The sequence below is a fragment of the Neoarius graeffei genome, chromosome 2, assembly GCF_027579695.1.
Source record: "Neoarius graeffei isolate fNeoGra1 chromosome 2, fNeoGra1.pri, whole genome shotgun sequence".
Taxonomy (NCBI): Eukaryota; Metazoa; Chordata; class Actinopteri; order Siluriformes; family Ariidae; genus Neoarius; species Neoarius graeffei.
In genome coordinates this window covers 11,602,100-11,621,050 of record NC_083570.1, presented here as the reverse complement: position 1 = coordinate 11,621,050, position 18,951 = coordinate 11,602,100, and the positions used below count along the sequence as shown (strand labels likewise).

General features: G+C 43.1%; 1 protein-coding gene across 2 annotated transcripts in view; it reads right to left on the bottom strand.

Annotated features, from left to right (window-relative positions):
* The window catches only part of LOC132880826 (protein eva-1 homolog A), a 133,043-nt gene that overhangs the window by 1,471 nt on the left and 112,621 nt on the right, over positions 1–18,951 (bottom strand). For both annotated transcript variants that reach the window (XM_060913811.1, XM_060913812.1), the window contains 3 exons: positions 6,630–6,767; positions 6,245–6,445; positions 1–3,123 (listed from right to left, as the gene is read on the bottom strand). The exon at positions 1–3,123 is cut by the window's left edge and continues 1,471 nt beyond it. In XM_060913811.1, the coding sequence (XP_060769794.1) occupies positions 2,750–3,123; positions 6,245–6,445; positions 6,630–6,767 (713 nt within the window). In that variant the 3' untranslated portion in view covers positions 1–2,749. The remainder of the gene's footprint in view (positions 3,124–6,244; positions 6,446–6,629; positions 6,768–18,951) is intronic.

The following is an 18,951-nucleotide window of genomic DNA, read 5'->3' as shown; positions in this document are numbered from 1 at the left end:
TTATTCGTTTAAAGATTTAAAACACTTATTTTATTATGATGTGTGGTATAAAGGATTCTGTGCCAAAATACTATTTTGTAAGATGTTTACTTGTGTTAATTTTTTTTATTTTGTTTGAAAAAATTAAGAAAAAAAAAACCTTTTTCCTACCTACCGACCTTATTTTAGTATTTCATGTTACCTGAAACACACTATTATTATTTTTTGGCCTAAAAGTGAATAGAAACGCCACACAAACTGTTCCACGTGTCGCTCAAGTCAAGTTTCTTTGGCTTCTCTCGTGTTCGAGGCTGGTTTTTCACTGAGCGTTTACACTACGTTCACACTGCAGGCTGAAGTGACTCAAATCCGATTTTTTCGCCCATATGTGACCTGTATCCGATCTTTTATTGACAATATGAACGACACGGATCCGATTTTTTCAAATCCGACCCAGGCCGTTTGGATATGTGGTCCTAATTCCGATTCCTATCCGATCTTTTCATATGCGACTTCAGTCTGAACCGCCAGGTCGCATTCATCCGACTTACACGTCATCAACAAGCCACAAACGTCACTATTCTGCGCTGAAGTAGGCGGCGGGTCTCTCAAAAAAAGTTACAACAACATGGCTTTGATGTTCCTTTGAACGGAGGTTGCAGTCACTACCCCGCAGAACGCCTGAGCCAAAACCCTTGCCCTCTTCCTTCTCAACCTCCTCCTTAACATCAGGCTATTGTGCATGTTCTGGCTCCGTCGCAACAACAACTGCATCATCGCCAGGTACTCCATGCTGGCTACTGTCATACACAGGAAACTTTAGGTTACTTCCGTAAACACTGGCCATGCTCACTGCGTGTGACGTCGTCGTATCCTGCAATGCGCATGCGGAACACTTTTAGGTCGCTTTTCGTTCATACTGAGGATCACATACAAGTCGCATATATTTGTTAATGTGAACGACCTCACAAAAAAATCGGATTTCACAAAAAAATCGGAATTGAGCATTAAGCCTTGTAGTGTGAATGTAGTGTAAGTCACATCTTTTCTCCTCATAGATAACAAAAACTCTGCTGGGATGTTAACGAGGCGTTAAAACTGTCCGAGGGCTGCGTTCGCACGTCTTTATCAACCAGGAAGTAAAATGAAATCACAGAGAGAGAGAAAGAGAGAAAAAGAGTCATCGTTTATAATGTAGCATGTTCCAGGAGTTACTCAGGTGATGTGACTGAACTCAAATCGGAGTGGGGGAAGGGCAGAATATGATCAGCATTCTCCTTGCAGGGGCGGGGTTATGCATGCTATTACATCACCAAATCAAATCAGCTCCTTTATAAACTCCCTTTATAAACCGAGTGTCGGTGATTGACAGAAATATCTCGAGTGCAGTTAAACGTCCAACAAACCAGGCGGAAAATCCAGCGACAGATTTTTTTTTTTTTTACTTTGCCGCTCACTTGTGGGCGTGTACTACTGTATCTTGAGCCTGTTGCCATGGTTTCACTGGTACCACCAGGCTATGCGCTATTCACACAAGCTAGGTGCAGAGCGTGTATAAATAAACCCAAAACAACGTGCTTTTATAAACTTGCACGGTTGACCGAGTGGTGAAAATTTAAAACGACGATGTTTGCGTAAATCGAAGCTGCTTGTAGCGGAACGGAGACCGTTTCACGGTCAGGGAAAACAAACACGCGCTCCTGTAGCACACCTACTGGTAGCTGCCCAGTTGCTTCGTTTCTTCTCATTTGCATAAAATTCAATTCACTCCACTTTGTTATATCATTAGCCCCGCCCACTTTGCATTGTTAGCAGTTGCTCCTCTCCTTCTGACAGCAAACGTATAATTTCCAGCGTGAGTGCAGGCAATTGTGTGATTTGTCGTCCTCCGTTCTGAATAAGGCATGTGACTTGTGTTTCTTTTTTTTTTTTTTGCATAAAACGTCCTGTTTAGATATGAAAAAATACGACCTCTCTGAGGTTTATAGTTCGGCGCGTTCCGCAGTGAAGCACATCTTGTTTTTCTTTTTAGGAATAAAATCTTACATGGAAACACTTGGATTGCATCCCTGAGCTATCTCTCACACACGCGTGCACGCGCCAAAAAAAATGCTGCCATTGTATAAAAATATGTCATAACTATTCAGGGAATAAACAATAAAAATATTAAATATTCAAAATATATACTTTAGAAGGGCTGAGATGAATTCCAAGCATTTCTATCCATCTATTATATATTTCAGTTTGTTTTCAAGTTCAAAGGCTGCGCCATTTCACCGAGGTTGGAGTAGAAAGTGCATTCCAACATGAAATGTACTGTTGATCCTGATCCTGTCATTAATTGTCGCTAGTGAGCCAGCTAGCAGATAAAACACTATCAAATCGTGCCTCATCAGGAGACGGGAGATGGGCTGCTGGGTAAAATTCATCACTTCTTCCACAGTGTTCATGTTAAACCGTCTTTAGACCTGGGTCATCGCTTTCGGTGTCGTCCTCAGCAGCCCCGCCTCCCATTTTAACAAGCGGAAGGAATGGACCAATCAGGGTGCTGAAGTTGCGTAGAGCTTATTCAGTCTTTTAGAGCTGCCCGTGTTTAAAATCGTTAGCCTCCACTTGGACGTCTCCCATTAGCTTCGTCGTTCTGTAAATAAATTCCAGGGAGGTGGTCATGACCTCTGACCTCAGCGTTCGGATGTGCGCGCACACGTTCAGTGGTTTGTGGTGTTAAATCCCAGCAACATCCACGGTATTCTGCTGTGCGTGCGCGTGTTTAGTAATAGCGGTTGAGGCTGCGTGTTCCGGGGACATCCGGCTGTCCGTTCATCCAGATCTCGCGGATGATCCTCTCCCGCTCCTCCAGTCTCTGAGCTCGCTCCAGCTCCTCGGCCGAGGTGAACACGTTCGTGTTTAGCGTGCGCTCAAAGCGCCGCCGCCGCCGCGACGACAGGTCCGAGCCCGAGTCCCAGTCTGAATCCGAGTCGGAATCCGAGTCCGAGTCGGCCGGGCGAGACCTCTTTTTAGCGACGGCTTGCCGCTGTTTACACTCTGTGCGGCAGGAGATCTGCACCACCAGCGCAAAGAGGGTGAGGAAGAGACCCACGCACACCCCACACATGAAGTACAGCGCACAGCGCTCCGGGTGCTCTGTGGACACACACACACACACACACACACACACAGGTAGGAAAGGTGTGGATTTGTTTCTCAGATCTATATACTGTAAATGTTGAGCTACTCATACATGTCAACCTATACGGAATGTCCGTATTTTATACGGATTTGATTCAATAAACGTAGTATACGGGCGTATAAATAAAGTTATACGGATTCTTTAAAAAAAACTTCAATATTTATTTAGAGCTATAATCAATTCCCACGATGATAAAAGAGCGCATAACATTTACAAACGTACTGTACACCACAGCCAGCCAGTAAAGAGTCTTATGAAATCGCGCGTTATCTTGTGGTAGCGAGACTTCGTTCCACTTTTGATCATGCGCACACCGCACTGCGAGAATCCCGCCAACCGTGAAGTCATAGACATATAAACATAGACGCCGCCTTCTGCGTAGAATCGTACGTCATCCTCGCCGCCATATTGGATGTGGCAAAGTGGAGATTCTTCAGCCGTCTCTGGTATAGCGTCTAGACAGTAGCCGAGAATAAAGATGCCTCATTCATGTGCTGCGTTTAACTGTACCAACAGGTTTACCGTCCAAACGAGATCACATGGGATTACCTTTCACAGGCGAGACTGGAAAAATACTTTTCATTGTATTTGGTCATTATAACGTAATTTTACGAACAGATTTTCCTGACTTTGTGGCTAATATGAAGTCTCGCGCATAATAGCCGCTCGGTGAAACCTGTCTCCAAACAACGAAGTATTTCCTTCGTAACTACGCTGATAACACTTTGTGTTTTTGTCAAACATTGGAGCTTTGTATTCATTCTGAAGGTTTATTGTTATTAATATTGAATAAAAAGTAACTGGGATATATCATTGTTAATTGTCATTCAAATTTGATTTTGCCTTTTTTTTTCGTTTCCGTTTCCGGTTGAGAGTACGTCGTGCGCATTCTGGCTGCTGCTTCTCACCAGAGCTTTTTTTTTTTTTTTAATTTCTTTTTCAATTTTCATTTTGTTTATTTATTTTTTCTGTGTGTTTGTGTAGTTTGATGTTTGAGTGTTTTGTCTGCGGTGGTGGTGTAGCTCCGGACCCAGTTTTGGGCGTCGGTTCCCTCCAGGCCTTGGTTCGCCGTGGGTGATGCCTGTGCTCCCAGCTATGGACTGCAGTGAGCTCGCTGCTCATTTAACATTCGTGGTTGTCCAGCGCTCTGTGCTTTAACGCTTGGCGTGATGTTCCGAGCGATGTTGCTCGGTGGCGTCGCGGCGGCTGTGCAGGCGGTTTGGGACACACCAGCGCTCTGCGTGGCGGAGCTTCTCTGCTCGCTTTGTGGATCCACGGCGTGGTGTTCGAGCGATGTGGCTGACGGCGTCACGGCGGCTGTGCTGGAGATGTGGGACTCGTTTTCATGCGCCTTTTGGTGGGACTGTGGCTGCTACACCACTGGAATTACATCTTGACCCCTACTTGGTGGATTTTTTACTTTTATTATGTTTTATTGTTATTATTTTTTTCTGTGTCTATAATTGTAAAGCGTCCTTGGGTTTCTTGAAAGGCGCTATATAAGTTGAACTTATTATTATTATTAAATTTTAGGTAAATTATTTTAATTTGCATCTTATACGGATTTTATAAGGGAAATACGGATTTTGGAGGTTGGTTATACAGGTTTGATTGACCAAAGGTTGACATGTATGGCTAATCAGAGTTCCTCTATCCATCTCTCACTATACAGTTATGGAAGGTTTAAGGAAGGGGGGAGGGTAGATAGATACCCATCTAACTCCTCCCTCTTTCTATTTTTCCATAGCCTGTGGAGGGAGGGGAGGGGAGGCAAAGTCAGTGAGGTAGGGAGAGCGAGGGGTCGGTAAGGAAAGCAATAAAGAGTGTGGGAGAGATGGAGGGGGGAGGGGCTGGAGTACCCAACTCCCTCCCTCCCTCCTGAATAAGGGCTCCATCACTCCCAAAGATCTATCTAAATAACAGACTATTTATCAAACCAACTAATTAATTAGTTATAAAAACTCTACATTACAGTTTAACATTACTTCAGGATGAGACTGTGTGTGCGCGAGATGATTTTTGAGATTATGATGTTAGCTACAGATTAAGCATGAATTATTTCATCACTAAACCTTAACACACCGAATTATGGACTTCGTTTTAAAGCAGAACTGAAGGCAAATTTTTCATTATCAAAATTCTATTTCTCATTTTATTAAATATCGGAATGCATTTTTGGTAGCTATTTTGTCGCTGCTATAGCAAGTTATGAGTGTTTGAAATATGCTCTGTAATACATCAGTCCATATCTCAAAGCAACGGCCGTAAACGAGATTCGCCGAGACCTGTGCGAGACATCGTAGGACGGAAGTAAAACGTACAGCGGAAATCAAAGCGACCGGCATCTGCCAACGTTGTCACAAGACGCGCGCGCCCTCTTTCGAACGCTGACGTAATCAAGCCGGAAGTTTTCCCTGTGTCCGAAATCGCTCCCTACTCACTATATAGTGTGGACGCCATTTTGTAGTGCTGTCCGAAACCTTAGTGAGGATTACGAAGGAAATGCGCGCAGTATAATATGGATTTATCACAAAAACACATTCATGTGTTTATTATTTTGAAAACCTACCAGCCGCCTGATCTGGCACGTTTTAATTGTGCAACAGTAAATGACGTAAATACCGTACCAGAGCGACGGAGTAGTCCTTATCCTGTCGTCTTTCCAACTCCACGTTGGTTCAAATTCGTATGGAACAATCTCCATCACTGATGAAGCTGGCAAATCTCGAAATTAATCTAAATTGGAACGATCTGGCCGCTGCGTAAGCGGTTTTCAAAATGGCGGCGCCGACACTTCACGGTTGAAGTTCTGGCACAAGTCTCGTGAAGATCGCGCGGATAAGTGATGCCTGCTGCGGACCAAACGAACTACATTCAACACGGCTAGAAACCGAAAAGGCTGATAAGTGTAATATATTATGCCAATACGAGTCACGATATAAGGTTACTAAAACCAAAAACATAATTGAATAACACGTGAATTAAGAAATAAAGCAAGTTTAAAAATGACTTCAGTTCTCCTTTAAAGCTAGAAAGAGTTGTTGAAGTGTTATGTGAACGTTGTGTGTATGTTACCGGTGATGTAGGTGTAGGCAGCGAGGCCGTTGCTGATGAGCGCCATCTTTCTTCTGAACACGGTGCTGATGGCAGGATTCAGGTCTCTGGGCGAGGAGTCCGTGCGGCCGTCTCTCTCGCGCTCCGCTTCCTCTCTGTGTCGCTCTTCAGACTCGGTTTTCTCCTCTGAGTCAGGGACAGGCTTCCCTCGCTTAGACTTCCCTAACACACACACAACACCAGTGTGTGTAAGTTGAAGAGAAGCAAACAGATCTAGTTTGTATGTGTAACACGTCTCCATACTGGTGTGTGTGTGTGTTCTGTTCATGGATCTGGAGACGAATATAAAGCTGGAACCTCTACCACAGGTCAAAGGTCAGAGTTTACACAGGGTCACAATCCTTACCTGGTGCAGGGTCAGAGGTCACCAACGTGTTCTCGTCAGGGGGCGCACTGTCTCCCACCACATTGGGGTCATGGGGTTGGGAAGGGGGCGGAGCAAATGAAGGGATCTGAACCGAATCCTGTAAGAGCTTCTTGGGAACTGAGGGAGAGAGAAAACATGATTCAGAGTTGGATCATGTAACGTTTCCAAGATCACTTCCCAAAAACCATCATTCCGTATCACACACACAGCAACCATTCATCCACGCGGGTCTGAAACTCAAATGTCTGATGTGGTTGTGAAATCCACCACAAATGTGCCTGCCAGACACACACACACACACACACACACACGGCCTCTTTTATCGTCTCTAAAGCAGTTTTGGCAAAGAGAGTGCAGTAATCAGCAAATGACATTCACTCAGGCACGCATATGTGTGTGTGTGTGTGCAGAGCCAAAGATACACACCATTTATCTAAACCTCTGTAAATAAACACAGCACCAGATTTAACATGACTGAGTTTAGACAATTCAAAATGCTCGCTCTCTTTCTCTTTCACACGCGCACACATAGATAAACACTCACCGTTACTAAATCGAACTGCTGTTCCAGTGAACAGAACGTTCAGTAAATGTGCACAAAAGTTTAAAGGTAGTTTTGGGTGTAACATTACAGACAGAACGTTCCTACAACCTTCCAAAAACGTCTCCTGTAATATTAGCTTGACTAATAAGTAAAAAAAAAAATTTTTTTTTCAGTTGTTCACCATCAGTTCTCTGGTTGCCATGGCGACCATGTCTTTACACTGTCCGTTTAAGAGACCTGGGTTCTAGCTCGATTACGACTTAGCTTCTGGAACGTTCCATCAGATAGAATTGCTACATGAACGTTTATAAACGTAACGTGATCTCGGAACGTGCCGATTCTTCCTAAGAACACGGTTTTAGAGCTCTTCAGGGTTCTTTGGTTGTCTCTCGGACAGAACCAATTGTAGGGGTTCTACATCGACTTCTATAGCAGAGTGGTTCTCTAGCAGAGACGGTACCGAGGAGATGAATGTGCGCGCGCACGCGAGATTTTGAGCGAGGTGAGAGTGGGCACAGTGAAGAAAATAAACCATGAGATGAACGATTACCGATGCTGTCAGATCCAATCATGTTGACACACTAATCACTATAATCAGTGTGTGTGTGTGTGTGTGTTGGGCGGGGGGTCTAATCACAGGGTCTGAAGTTCAGGTCCTGATTACAGGAAGCTGATTGAGGCTAACTAGAGGCACATGGGTGCGTGTGTGAATGTGTGTGCGCTGCGCACGCATGTATAGGTGAATGTTGATATAGGTGTGTGTCTGGAGAAAGAGAGGGAAGAGCAGAAAAGAGAAAGAAAATAAAAGCAAAACAACAATGAGCAACAAATTAAGTGTAGAAAGAAACTAAAATAATAATAAGAAGAAAAACAAAACATTTGAATGTTACTCAGGAAAAACTCACCCCAAAAGTCCCCAAGTAGTGTGTGTGTGTGTGTGTGTGTGTGTGTGTTGGCTCTGGCCCAGTTGTGCTGGGATTCTGGCAAAATCTGTCCCCGTAATAAAGACATCTAATTATATCTATAGAGACGGGACAGCATATAGTGTGTGCGTGCGTGTAGTTTTATTAAAAGCTTGAGTGGAGTCTGGCTCCAATCACAGCGCAGTTTGAACATGGCACATGAAAGAGCAGCGTCCCCCAACTAAAACACCGAAATAATTTCCGTTAATACATGCACACATGCTTAAAAGTGTGTGTGTATATATACATATATGTGTGTGTGTGTGTGAGAGAGAACTGGGGATGGAAATAAAATGCACACGTCTCTAAACTATTAACTCATTTACATATGGGTGTGGCTTAACGTGTGACATCACAACTAATATCAATAACGTATAAACCTTGTACGATCGTGTTCATGTGTTAAATCCTCCATCTTGTACTGCGTTCCCTTTAGTTAGCATGAGCTGGACCAGTTCGAATGCTAGCTGGCGTATGTTTGTACAAGTGTGCGTTTCTGGACGCATGTGCATACACGTGTGACCACATGCGCGCGTAGAAGAAACAAACCCTGTAATTCTCTTAACGACGTGGATCGGGTCTCGTGGAAAATAAGACCTCATATGATTTCTGATGGCTTTCAGACGGCTCCTGTGCCGTCCTGCCAATCAAACCACATACATACAGCTAGCATGTCGTAGCAGCTAACACTCGCGTCTATAAATGGAACTCGGCTTTATTAAAACTTAGACATGAGTGAGATGGCTGGGTCGAGGTAATTTTTGACATGGGAAGTCGAATACACTCCAAGTGGTTACAATCATGAGAACACTGTTGCTAGGCAATTGGGAAATATGCATACAGGGCATATGGAGCTAGTGACTGAGAGTAAGGATTTAATAGGCTAGCACATAGCCGTTAAACCACTTTGTACAGAGTGTGAGACAATGGAAATTAGATAGAACTATCCGGAAGGTCCATATTTCTCTCAGATATGTTGTGAAATTGGGCGGCACGGTGGTGTAGTGGTTAGCGCTGTCGCCTCACAGCAAGAAGGTCCTGGGTTCGAGCCCCGGGGCCGGCGAGGGCCTTTCTGTGTGGAGTTTGCATGTTCTCCCCGTGTCCGCGTGGGTTTCCTCCGGGTGCTCCGGTTTCCCCCACAGTCCAAAGACATGCAGGTTAGGTTAACTGGTGACTCTAAATTGAGCGTAGGTGTGAATGTGAGTGTGAATGGTTGTCTGTGTCTATGTGTCAGCCCTGTGATGACCTGGCGACTTGTCCAGGGTGTACCCCGCCTTTCGCCCGTAGTCAGCTGGGATAGGCTCCAGCTTGCCTGCGACCCTGTAGAACAGGATAAAGCGGCTAGAGATAATGTGATGTGATGATGTGAAATTAGCAAAAAAAAACCCACTTTGGATGACAGTAATTGCACTTAGCATCGACCGCTAATTAACCATTCTGAAATACTGAGAAGTCTGAGGCTGTCCACACGGCAACGGATTCAGGTGAATCTGATAAAATTGTTTATCGTTTCGGCCTGGCATCCACACGGCACCGGCGTTTTGGGTGCCCCAAAACGATATTTTTTGAGAACGGGTTCCAGAGTGGAAAAATCTGGCAACGGCGCCGTTGCGAAGTCGTCTGGAAGAGTAGAACGGATTTGTTTACGATGACGTCACAACCACATGACTAGAACAAGCAGCACTCTCGCGGTTTTGTATGAACCACTGCACTGCATTCACTTTTGTATACAGCTTTTCTTTTAAATAAACAAGTAACTGAACCATTCCTTGAATTTCTTTTTTTATTGGATAAGACTGCTTTTCAAAATGTTCACACAATATAAAAAAAGTTATATAAATTATATAAAAATGCTTTTCAAAATGTTCACACAATAAGAAAATGAAGTTATATAAAACTATGCACACTAATAAAACTAATTTGTACACACAGAAGGCACGATTTCCTCACGTAGTCGCAGCCATCTTCTTCTTGTTGTGTGCTTGTTCCTGTGAGTGCTTCACACCGGGTAGAGGAAGGGGTTTATGCACATGCGTCCTACTTCTTCTATTGTTCTGGTGTCTCCGATGGGACCGTCTTACAGCACACGTAGAGGTGTGGCATGTGTATTGCATTGTTTTCAGCAAGCGTTGAGTTGCCATATGCATACCTGCAAACTAGTCACCTTTCGGCGAAATTCGCCGTTTTGATCCCAAAATAGGTCACTTGTGTGAATCGTGTGGAGTTTTTTTTTTGGGGGGGGGGGTGCGCGAGGCTACGTTGCCGAACATTTGGTTTCAATGTACTACTACTTCAAAGTACTACTACTACTTTTCTCCTCACACCCACATTCAGACCATTTCCGCCTTCTTCATACTTCAAACGTCTCTGATTGGATGACATTCCAACGAGCCAATAGTCTTACAGAACGCTGGACAGTATCCGCGAATTGTAAGTGAATAGAGGCGGGGTTTTCTTGAATACGGGTGTGTATAGGAGGATGGCAGAGATCATCCAAACGCAATGGAGAACAGGACACTGAGTCTTGAAAACAGTTCACGGAATCATATTTTCTGATTTTTTCCGGAACTCTATATTACATCTGGAGACGGAAAAACATTTTTAGTATGCGGAGAAAGCTGTGTTACGATGAGTGCGATTTAAAGAGGCTTTAGGGTGGTTTTTTTGGTACCTGTGATTTGGTGGTCTGTGAGTCGCGTTTTTATGACGTAAGACGCAAGGGGCGGGGCTGTTACGTTTGAACCGAACGCGCGACACGGAAGATGTTTCTGTGGGCTGAAACAAAACAGAAAAAAAATGTCAAATCAGTTTGAGTAGTCATTTTTTGTTGAACATAAGGATCTATAAACGCGTGTTTTGGGTAAGAGAAATCATTTTTATGTGAAACTATTGGTGGGATTGTCAAAATTATAACGTAATGTGTGTTGATCTCGGTTGTATTCAGAGAACCAGTTAGTTGTGTGTGTGAGTGAGAGAGAAAGAGAGAGAAAGTGAGTGAGTGTGAGTGAGTGAGAGAGAGATTCTCTCTCACTCACTCACACACACTCTTACTCTCACACCATGAATTTGGCAGCACTGAAGGAAAGGAGGGCTGGATTTGGTGTGCTGCTGGTAATAGGGCAGAGGTGGTGAAGAAGGATAGCATGGTGCGAAAGAGGCACATGGCAGAGCAGCATAAACGTGCCCTTGAACGGCTTGTTCGGGCCAAAAGGTCTAAAAAATGATAAACTGGTCTGCTGAAGAAAGTTTCCAGTGTCACACTTCAAAAATTACTTTTTTAAATTCAAATTTTACTTTTTATACTTTTCCTTCCTTAATGGTAATGTAATGAGGTGTCAGATGCAAAACTGAAAATTGCAAAGCTAAAAATGAATAAATCTTGTTTTTGTTTTAAATGTTGTCTTTTCCCTTTATTTTCCTTGATCCCGCGCTGTTTAAGGGGGCCGGGGGGTTACCGGTAGTTTGTCACCTTTTTCAACCCTCATGAGTTTGCAGGTATGCATATGTACCTGATATTTTACTGATCCGTTGCCCATGTGGACGCGATATTTTTTTTAATAAAATCTCGTTGCCGTTGTCGTGTGGATGTAGCCTGAGAAAATGGAAATTACATAGAACTATCCAGAAGGTCCATATTTCTCTGATATGTTGTGAAATTAGCAAAAAAAAAAAAAAACCCCACTTTGGATGACAGTAATTGCACTTAGCATCAACCGCTAATTAACCATTATGAAATACTGAGAAGTTTGAGAAAATGTATGTTTTTGACAAACCATTTTGTACAGTGTGTGCCACAATGGAGATTAGATAGAACTATCCAGAAGGTCCATATTTCTCTCAGATATGTTGGGAAATTACAAAAAAAAAAAACACTTTGGATGACAATAATTACACTTAGCATCAACTGCTAATTGACTATACTGAAATACTGAGAAGTTTGAGAAAACGAAAATTAGATAGAACTATCGGGAAGGTCCATATTTCTCTCAAATATGTTGGGAAATTACCAAAAAAACCACTTTGGATGATAGTAATTACACTTAGCATCGACCGCTAATTGACCATTCTGAAATATTGAGAAGTCTGAGAAAATGGAAATTAGATAGAACTATCCAGAAGGTCCATATTTCTCTCAGATATGTTGGGAAATTACAAAAAAAAAAACCACTTTGGATGACTGTAATTACACTTAGCATCAACTGCTAATTGACTATATTGAAATACTGAGAAGTTTGAGAAAATGGATATTAGATAGAACTATCGGGAAGGTCCATATTTCTCTCAAATATGTTGGGAAATTACCAAAAAAACCCACTTTGGAAGATGGTAATTACACTTAGCATCGACCGCTAATTGACCATTCTGAAATATTGAGAAGTCTGAGAAAATGGAAATTAGATAGAACTATCCAGAAGGTCCATATTTCTCTCAGACATGTTGGGAAATTACAAAAAAAAAAAAACTTTGGATGACAATAATTGCACTTAGCATCAACCGCTAATTGACCATTCTGAAATATTGAGAAGTTTGAGAAAACGGAAATTAGATAGAACTATTCGGAAGGTCCATATTTCTCTCAGATACGTTGGGAAATTACCAAAAAAAAAAAAAAAACACTTTGGATTGCAATAATTACACTTAGCATCGACTGCTAACTGACCGTTCTGAACTACTGAGAAGTTTGAGAAAATGTGAAGTGCTGAAGTTGTGAATTGATATAAAATTGTATTCTGTGAATCAAAACACGGATTTGTTGTATTAACAAGAAAAAGTGGCCTGATTGCAAGGGCAAAAAGACAAATAAGCTAGCTACTAGCTAGCCACAAGATTCCCACCAAAGTAGCTTTTTGGCTTCACTGAGCAAAAACAAAAAAAATCGTGAGGTAAATAGCGATTAATATGAATGCTACTTGAGGATCCTGACCTTAAATTCATTTTAGCTTGATGGCCCGTGATGTTTTATGTAATAAAGTTAAAAGAAATTCCAGGTCTGAGTGTCGGTCAGTCGCGATAAGGCCGCAGCTTTCTATAGACCTCAGCTGCTCCGAGAGGAGTGTATTCCCATCAGAAGAATGGAAAACACATGCAACAGCTGCTCTCTTAAAGAGCCTTTTAAAAAATACAAGCACTCTGGTATGCATTGAAAAACACACACACACTTAAAAAGCTTCAGGAGAATTTATAGCAACAGTCTACTACTGTCTATTATTCACTCATCTTCTTTTATCTTTCTTTTGCCCTCCCACTTCCACACCAGACTAATGCATCTTATTGAATTACCCTGATTACACATCGCCGCGTTAGCATTTTTACTGCCGCTGTGCTACTCTGCAAGTTACAGTAGAAAAAAAAAAAGTAGTAATAAATCTACTTAAGGTTACAAGACAAATACAGCAACGATATATAAAAGTGGCGCTCGCATTCGAAACCTCCATTATCAGCTCTGTACTAGCACTGAAAATCCCACGACACGACAGCGCTAACGGAAGTTAGAATTAAAGCGCAAAAACGCTGAATTAAAATCCTTTCGCATTAAACACAGCAATCTCTAAAAAGACACGCTTACTTTCTCGTTCGGACACGGTGCGATTCTGAACTATGGCGACACTAAGGGGGGAAAAAAATTAAATCCCGTTATCCGACAATAACAGCTGTTGCAGTAGCATGCGACTCCTGCCCCGCTGCTATTGTGCACCTCGCACATAATCTAATCCACGCTAATCCAATTGATGCTAATTTAATGAGAAGACGAGACGACGACGACGAGCCCTCAGACGTTTTCTTATTCCATCCCGAACAGTGCTGTCGGTTTCATTTCTCAGGGGAACTCGTAAAAGGGTTCTTAATGTCACGGTTGGGATCATGAAAGATACGGATCCCAAAACACCCAAAAAGGTGACGGCTATCTGACATTCTTCCAGGGGACTTAACAGATGCACAGCTAATGAACACAATTCCAGACTGTATTTATGAAACACATAATACTGGAATGTGTGTGTGTGTGTGTGTGTGTGTGTGTGTGTGGGGAAGTATAAGAGTGGCATCAATGTTGGGCTTCTTTTTTATGTTGGGGACCATAGAGTTTGAAACAAAGTAACCTGAGAACATGTACAGCCCTGGAAATATATATAGCCCCAGGAATATTGGGGTTTGGGAACATTGGGGTTTTTTGGGAACATACAGCTCTGGAAACCTTGGGCTTTGGGAACACATGGCCCTGGGAATATCAGGTTTTGGGAACACACACTGCTCTAGGAATATTGGGCTCTGGGAAAACACACGGCCCCAGGATTACTGTTTGTTTGTTTGTTTTTGGGGGGGGGATCCATGGCATCGGGAATATTGGTTTTTTTTGGGAGCACACACGGCCCCAGCAATATTGGGCTTTTTGGGAACACACACGGTCCTGGGAATATTGGTTTTTTTTGGGAAAACACACACACAGCCCTGGGAATATTGTTTTTTTTTTGGGGGGGGGGTGAATACATGGCATCGGGAATATTGGGTTTTTTGGGAGCACACACGGCCCCAGGAATATTGGGCTTTTGGGGAACACACATGGCCCTGGGAATATTGGGCTTTTTGAGAAGACACATGAACCTGGGAGTATTTTTTTTTTTTTGGAAACACACGTGGACCGGGGCGGCACGGTGGTGTAGTGGTTAGCGCTGTCGCCTCACAGCAAGAAGGTCCTGGGTTCGAGCCCCGGGGCCGGCGAGGGCCTTTCTGTGTGGAGTTTGCATGTTCTCCCCGTGTCCGCGTGGGTTTCCTCCGGGTGCTCCGGTTTCCCCCACAGTCCAAAGACATGCAGGTTAGGTTAACTGGTGACTCTAAATTGACCGTAGGTGTGAATGTGAGTGTGAATGGTTGTCTGTGTCTATGTGTCAGCCCTGTGATGACCTGGCGACTTGTCCAGGGTGTACCCCGCCTTTTGCCCGTAGCCAGCTGGGATAGGCTCCAGCTTGCCTGCGACCCTGTAGAACAGGATAAAGCGGCTAGAGATAATGAGATGAGACACACGTGGACCCAGGAATATTGTTTGTTTGTTTATTTTTGGGGAACACACATGATCCTAGGAACATTGGGGTTTTCCTGGAACACACAGCCCCAGGAACACTGGGCTTTGCGAAACACACAGCCCCAGGAACACTGAGGCTTTATGGGAATATACAGTCCTGGGAATATTGGGCTTTGGGAACACAGAATCCTGGAAAAACGGCACACACTGAATATAAATCCCAGTAAATATGGGACTGAATTGGCCAGCCGTATGCTAACAAACAGCTAATCAACGTGTACATGAGATCACAGATAATAAAGGCAGGTGTGCATGAGATTAGTGTTGAAAATTGAGGGCACACGACTGAAACTTCTCTCAGTTTGGACACAACAGCTGTCAAACACAAGGCAGATAACACCATCAGACAGACAGGGCCTTGGGACACACACACACACACACACACACACACCGCCTCTCACGCGAGCTGAAGCACGGTCGAGTAAGCAGGCCTGACGTTTCCAGAACGTGACGGATCATTCGGTGCTTTGGTGAGCGGGTTACAGTGAGTAACAGGTGGGGCCGGTTTTGTGATCGTGTGTGCGATGACGTGAACACGCTTCGTACAAGAGTCCTTACAGCTGCAATCATTAAAACACGGCTAATATTAGACCCGGCGCTTTAAATAGAAACCAGACGCACTTTCTCCTGCTCGCGTTCACACAGCTGTGTCCGAGACGCAGCGAGAGACAGATCCAACATTCCATTAGTTTATCTGTCTCAGTCTTGGAGGGAAAACAAACCAGCAAAAATAGCTTAAAATATATTAAAGCTACAGGTCAGCTCTTTTGCTAATTACAAATAATAATTAAATGACGCCAGTACGTAGGTAATTTATTCTGATTCTTGGAAAATAATCAAAAACGACGACAACAACTCCTCCTCTGCCCTGAAGATGTTGGAAAACGTTCAGAAAAGTTCCAGCTTTAGCTCGGACACTGGAGACTCCTTCCATACACGTTTAACATATTTAAAAAAAAAAAAAAAAGGGTACATCAACAATTCCGACCAATTAGAATCCAGAATCCGATAGCGCTGTGGTATTAAATTGTTTAACGCCGCACTGGAAGACCGTACACATCGCATGATGAATTACTAAACCCTTTTTTTTTTTTTTTAAACGGCACACATGATGCACTCTACAAGGGTCCCATAAGATCTCAAGCTGCCAAGTCCTCCTGAGGCATTCTAGTCCAATACATCACACCTCATCCAGAACCATTAGGAACCCTGTTAAAATGTGGTGCTCTGAGCCAGGCTGCTGTACGAGAGCGGGTTCCCATGAGGCAGCTTGAGGTCTAATCCTACATTCAAGAGCTTCTTGCCTTGTTAAACGACCTTCTGAGGACGACACGCAGCATTTTTCAATGCTCAGAGACTCAGGCAGGAAGAAAAAAAAAAGATACAAGTCTCCCTTTGCTATTTATGACTTCGGAGGGTTGGAGATACGCTCGTAACTTGTATTTACGGTAATTCCGATAAGTACACGAAGGCGCCGTAAGTTAAAATGCTGCTCTTTTAAGCCTGGACGCTGTTTCTCGGAGTCGTGGGACGGATTCCGTTTCTAATGAGAACAGCAGGCGCATGAACTCCGTCGGAAAACTGTAATCAGAGCTCCAGGTAGACAATAAACTCCCCCACAGTGATCTCCCACACACACTTCCATGACTGCCAGAATGCTGTAGGAACACACTCAAGGGATTTTCAGGATTCCTGTCTGATTGCCTCTTTACATCTCTTCCAGCACCATGGCATGCTGGGTAAATGTGCTGAACTGTACCGAATCAGATTCGTGAGCAGTTAATCAAACTAGGATAGGGTGACCAGATTTCCCGAGTCTGAAACCGGGACACTTTTGCGCGCGACCATGCTTGTGCACGCACACCTTTTTTTTTTTACGTAAACGTGACACTCAGAGAGGTGCTCTTATCATTTTGTTGAAGCTTACATTTATCAACATCTCACATGAAATAAAACAAACAGGCATTTTGTTATCTAGTAGCATAGTGGTATACAGATCAGTTAAATTATGGTCAGACAACAGATTTTGTAATGGCTGAGAATAGGCCAGGCTATGTCCATAGGCCAAATTTAAACTGATTTATTTCACCTGTTTGTGAGAACACCAAGAAGAATGCATATGCGCATGTAGGCTATATCTCTAAAATTGTATGCACTATAGCATGAACTTAAAAAGTACAGTGGTGCTTGAAAGTTTGTGAACCCTTTAGAATTGTCTATATTTCTGCATAAATATGACCTAAAACGTCATCAGATTTTCACACAAGTCCTAAAAGTAGATAAAGAGAGCCCAGTTAAACAAATGAGACAAAAATATTATACTTGGTCATTTATTTATTGAGGAAAATGATCCAATATTACATATCTGTGAGTGGCAAAAGTATGTGAACCTTTGCTTTCAGTATCTGGTGTGACCCCCTTATGCAGCAATAACTGCAACTAAACGTTTGCGGTAACTGTTGATCAGTCCTGCACACCGGCTTGGAGGAATTTTAGCCCGTTCCTCCGTACAGAACAGCTTCAACTCTGGGATGTTGGTGGGTTTCCTCACATGAACTGCTCGCTTCAGGTCCTTCCACAACATTTCCATTGGATTAAGGTCAGGACTTTGACTTGGCCATTCCAAAACATTAACTTTATTCTTATTTAACCATTCTTTGGTAGAACGACTTGTGTTTAGGGTCATTGTCTTGCTGCATGACCCGGCTTATCTTGAGACTCAGTTCATGGACAGATGTCCTGACATTTTCCTTTAGAATTCGCTGGTATAGTTCAGAATTCATTGTTCCATCAACGATGGCAAGCCTTCCTGGCCCAGATGCAGCAAAACAGGCCCAAAACATGATACTACCACCATCATGTTTCACAGATGGGATAAGGTTCTTATGCTGGAATGCAGTATTTTCCTTTCTCCAAACATAACGCTTCTCATTTAAACCAAAAATTCTATTTTGGTCTCATCCGTCCACAAAACATTTTCCAATAGCCTTCTGGCTTGTCCATGTGATCTTTAGCAAACTGCAAACGTGCAGCAATGTTCTGTTTGGAGAGCAGTGGCTTTCTCCTTGCAACCCTGCCATGCACACCATTGTTGTTCAGTGTTCTCCTGATGGTGGACTCATGAACATTAACATTAGCCAATGTGAGAGAGGCCTTCAGTTGCTTAGAAGTTACCCTGGGGTCCTTTGTGACCTCGCTGACTATTACACGCCTTGCTCTTGGAGTGATCTTTGTTGGTCAACCACTCCTGGGGAGGGTAACAATGGTCTTGAATTTCCTCCATTTGTACACAATCTGTCTGACTGTGGATTGGTGGAGTCCAAACTCTTTAGAGATGGTTTTGTAACCTTTTCCAGGCTGATGAGCATCAACAACACTTTTTCTGAGGTCCTCAGAAATCTCCTTTGTTCATGTCATGATACACTTCCACAAACATGTGTTGTGAAGATCAGACTTTGATAGATCCCTGTTCTTTAAATAAAACAGGGTGCCCACTCACACCTGATTGTCATCCCATTGATTGAAAACACCTGACTCTAATTTCACCTTCAAATTAACTGCTAATCCTAGAGGTTCACATACTTTTGCCACTCACAGATATGTAACATTGGATCATTTTCCTCAATAAATAAATGACCAAGTATAATATTTTTGTCTCATTTGTTTAACTGGGTTCTCTTTATCTACTTTTAGGACTTGTGTGAAAATCTGATGATG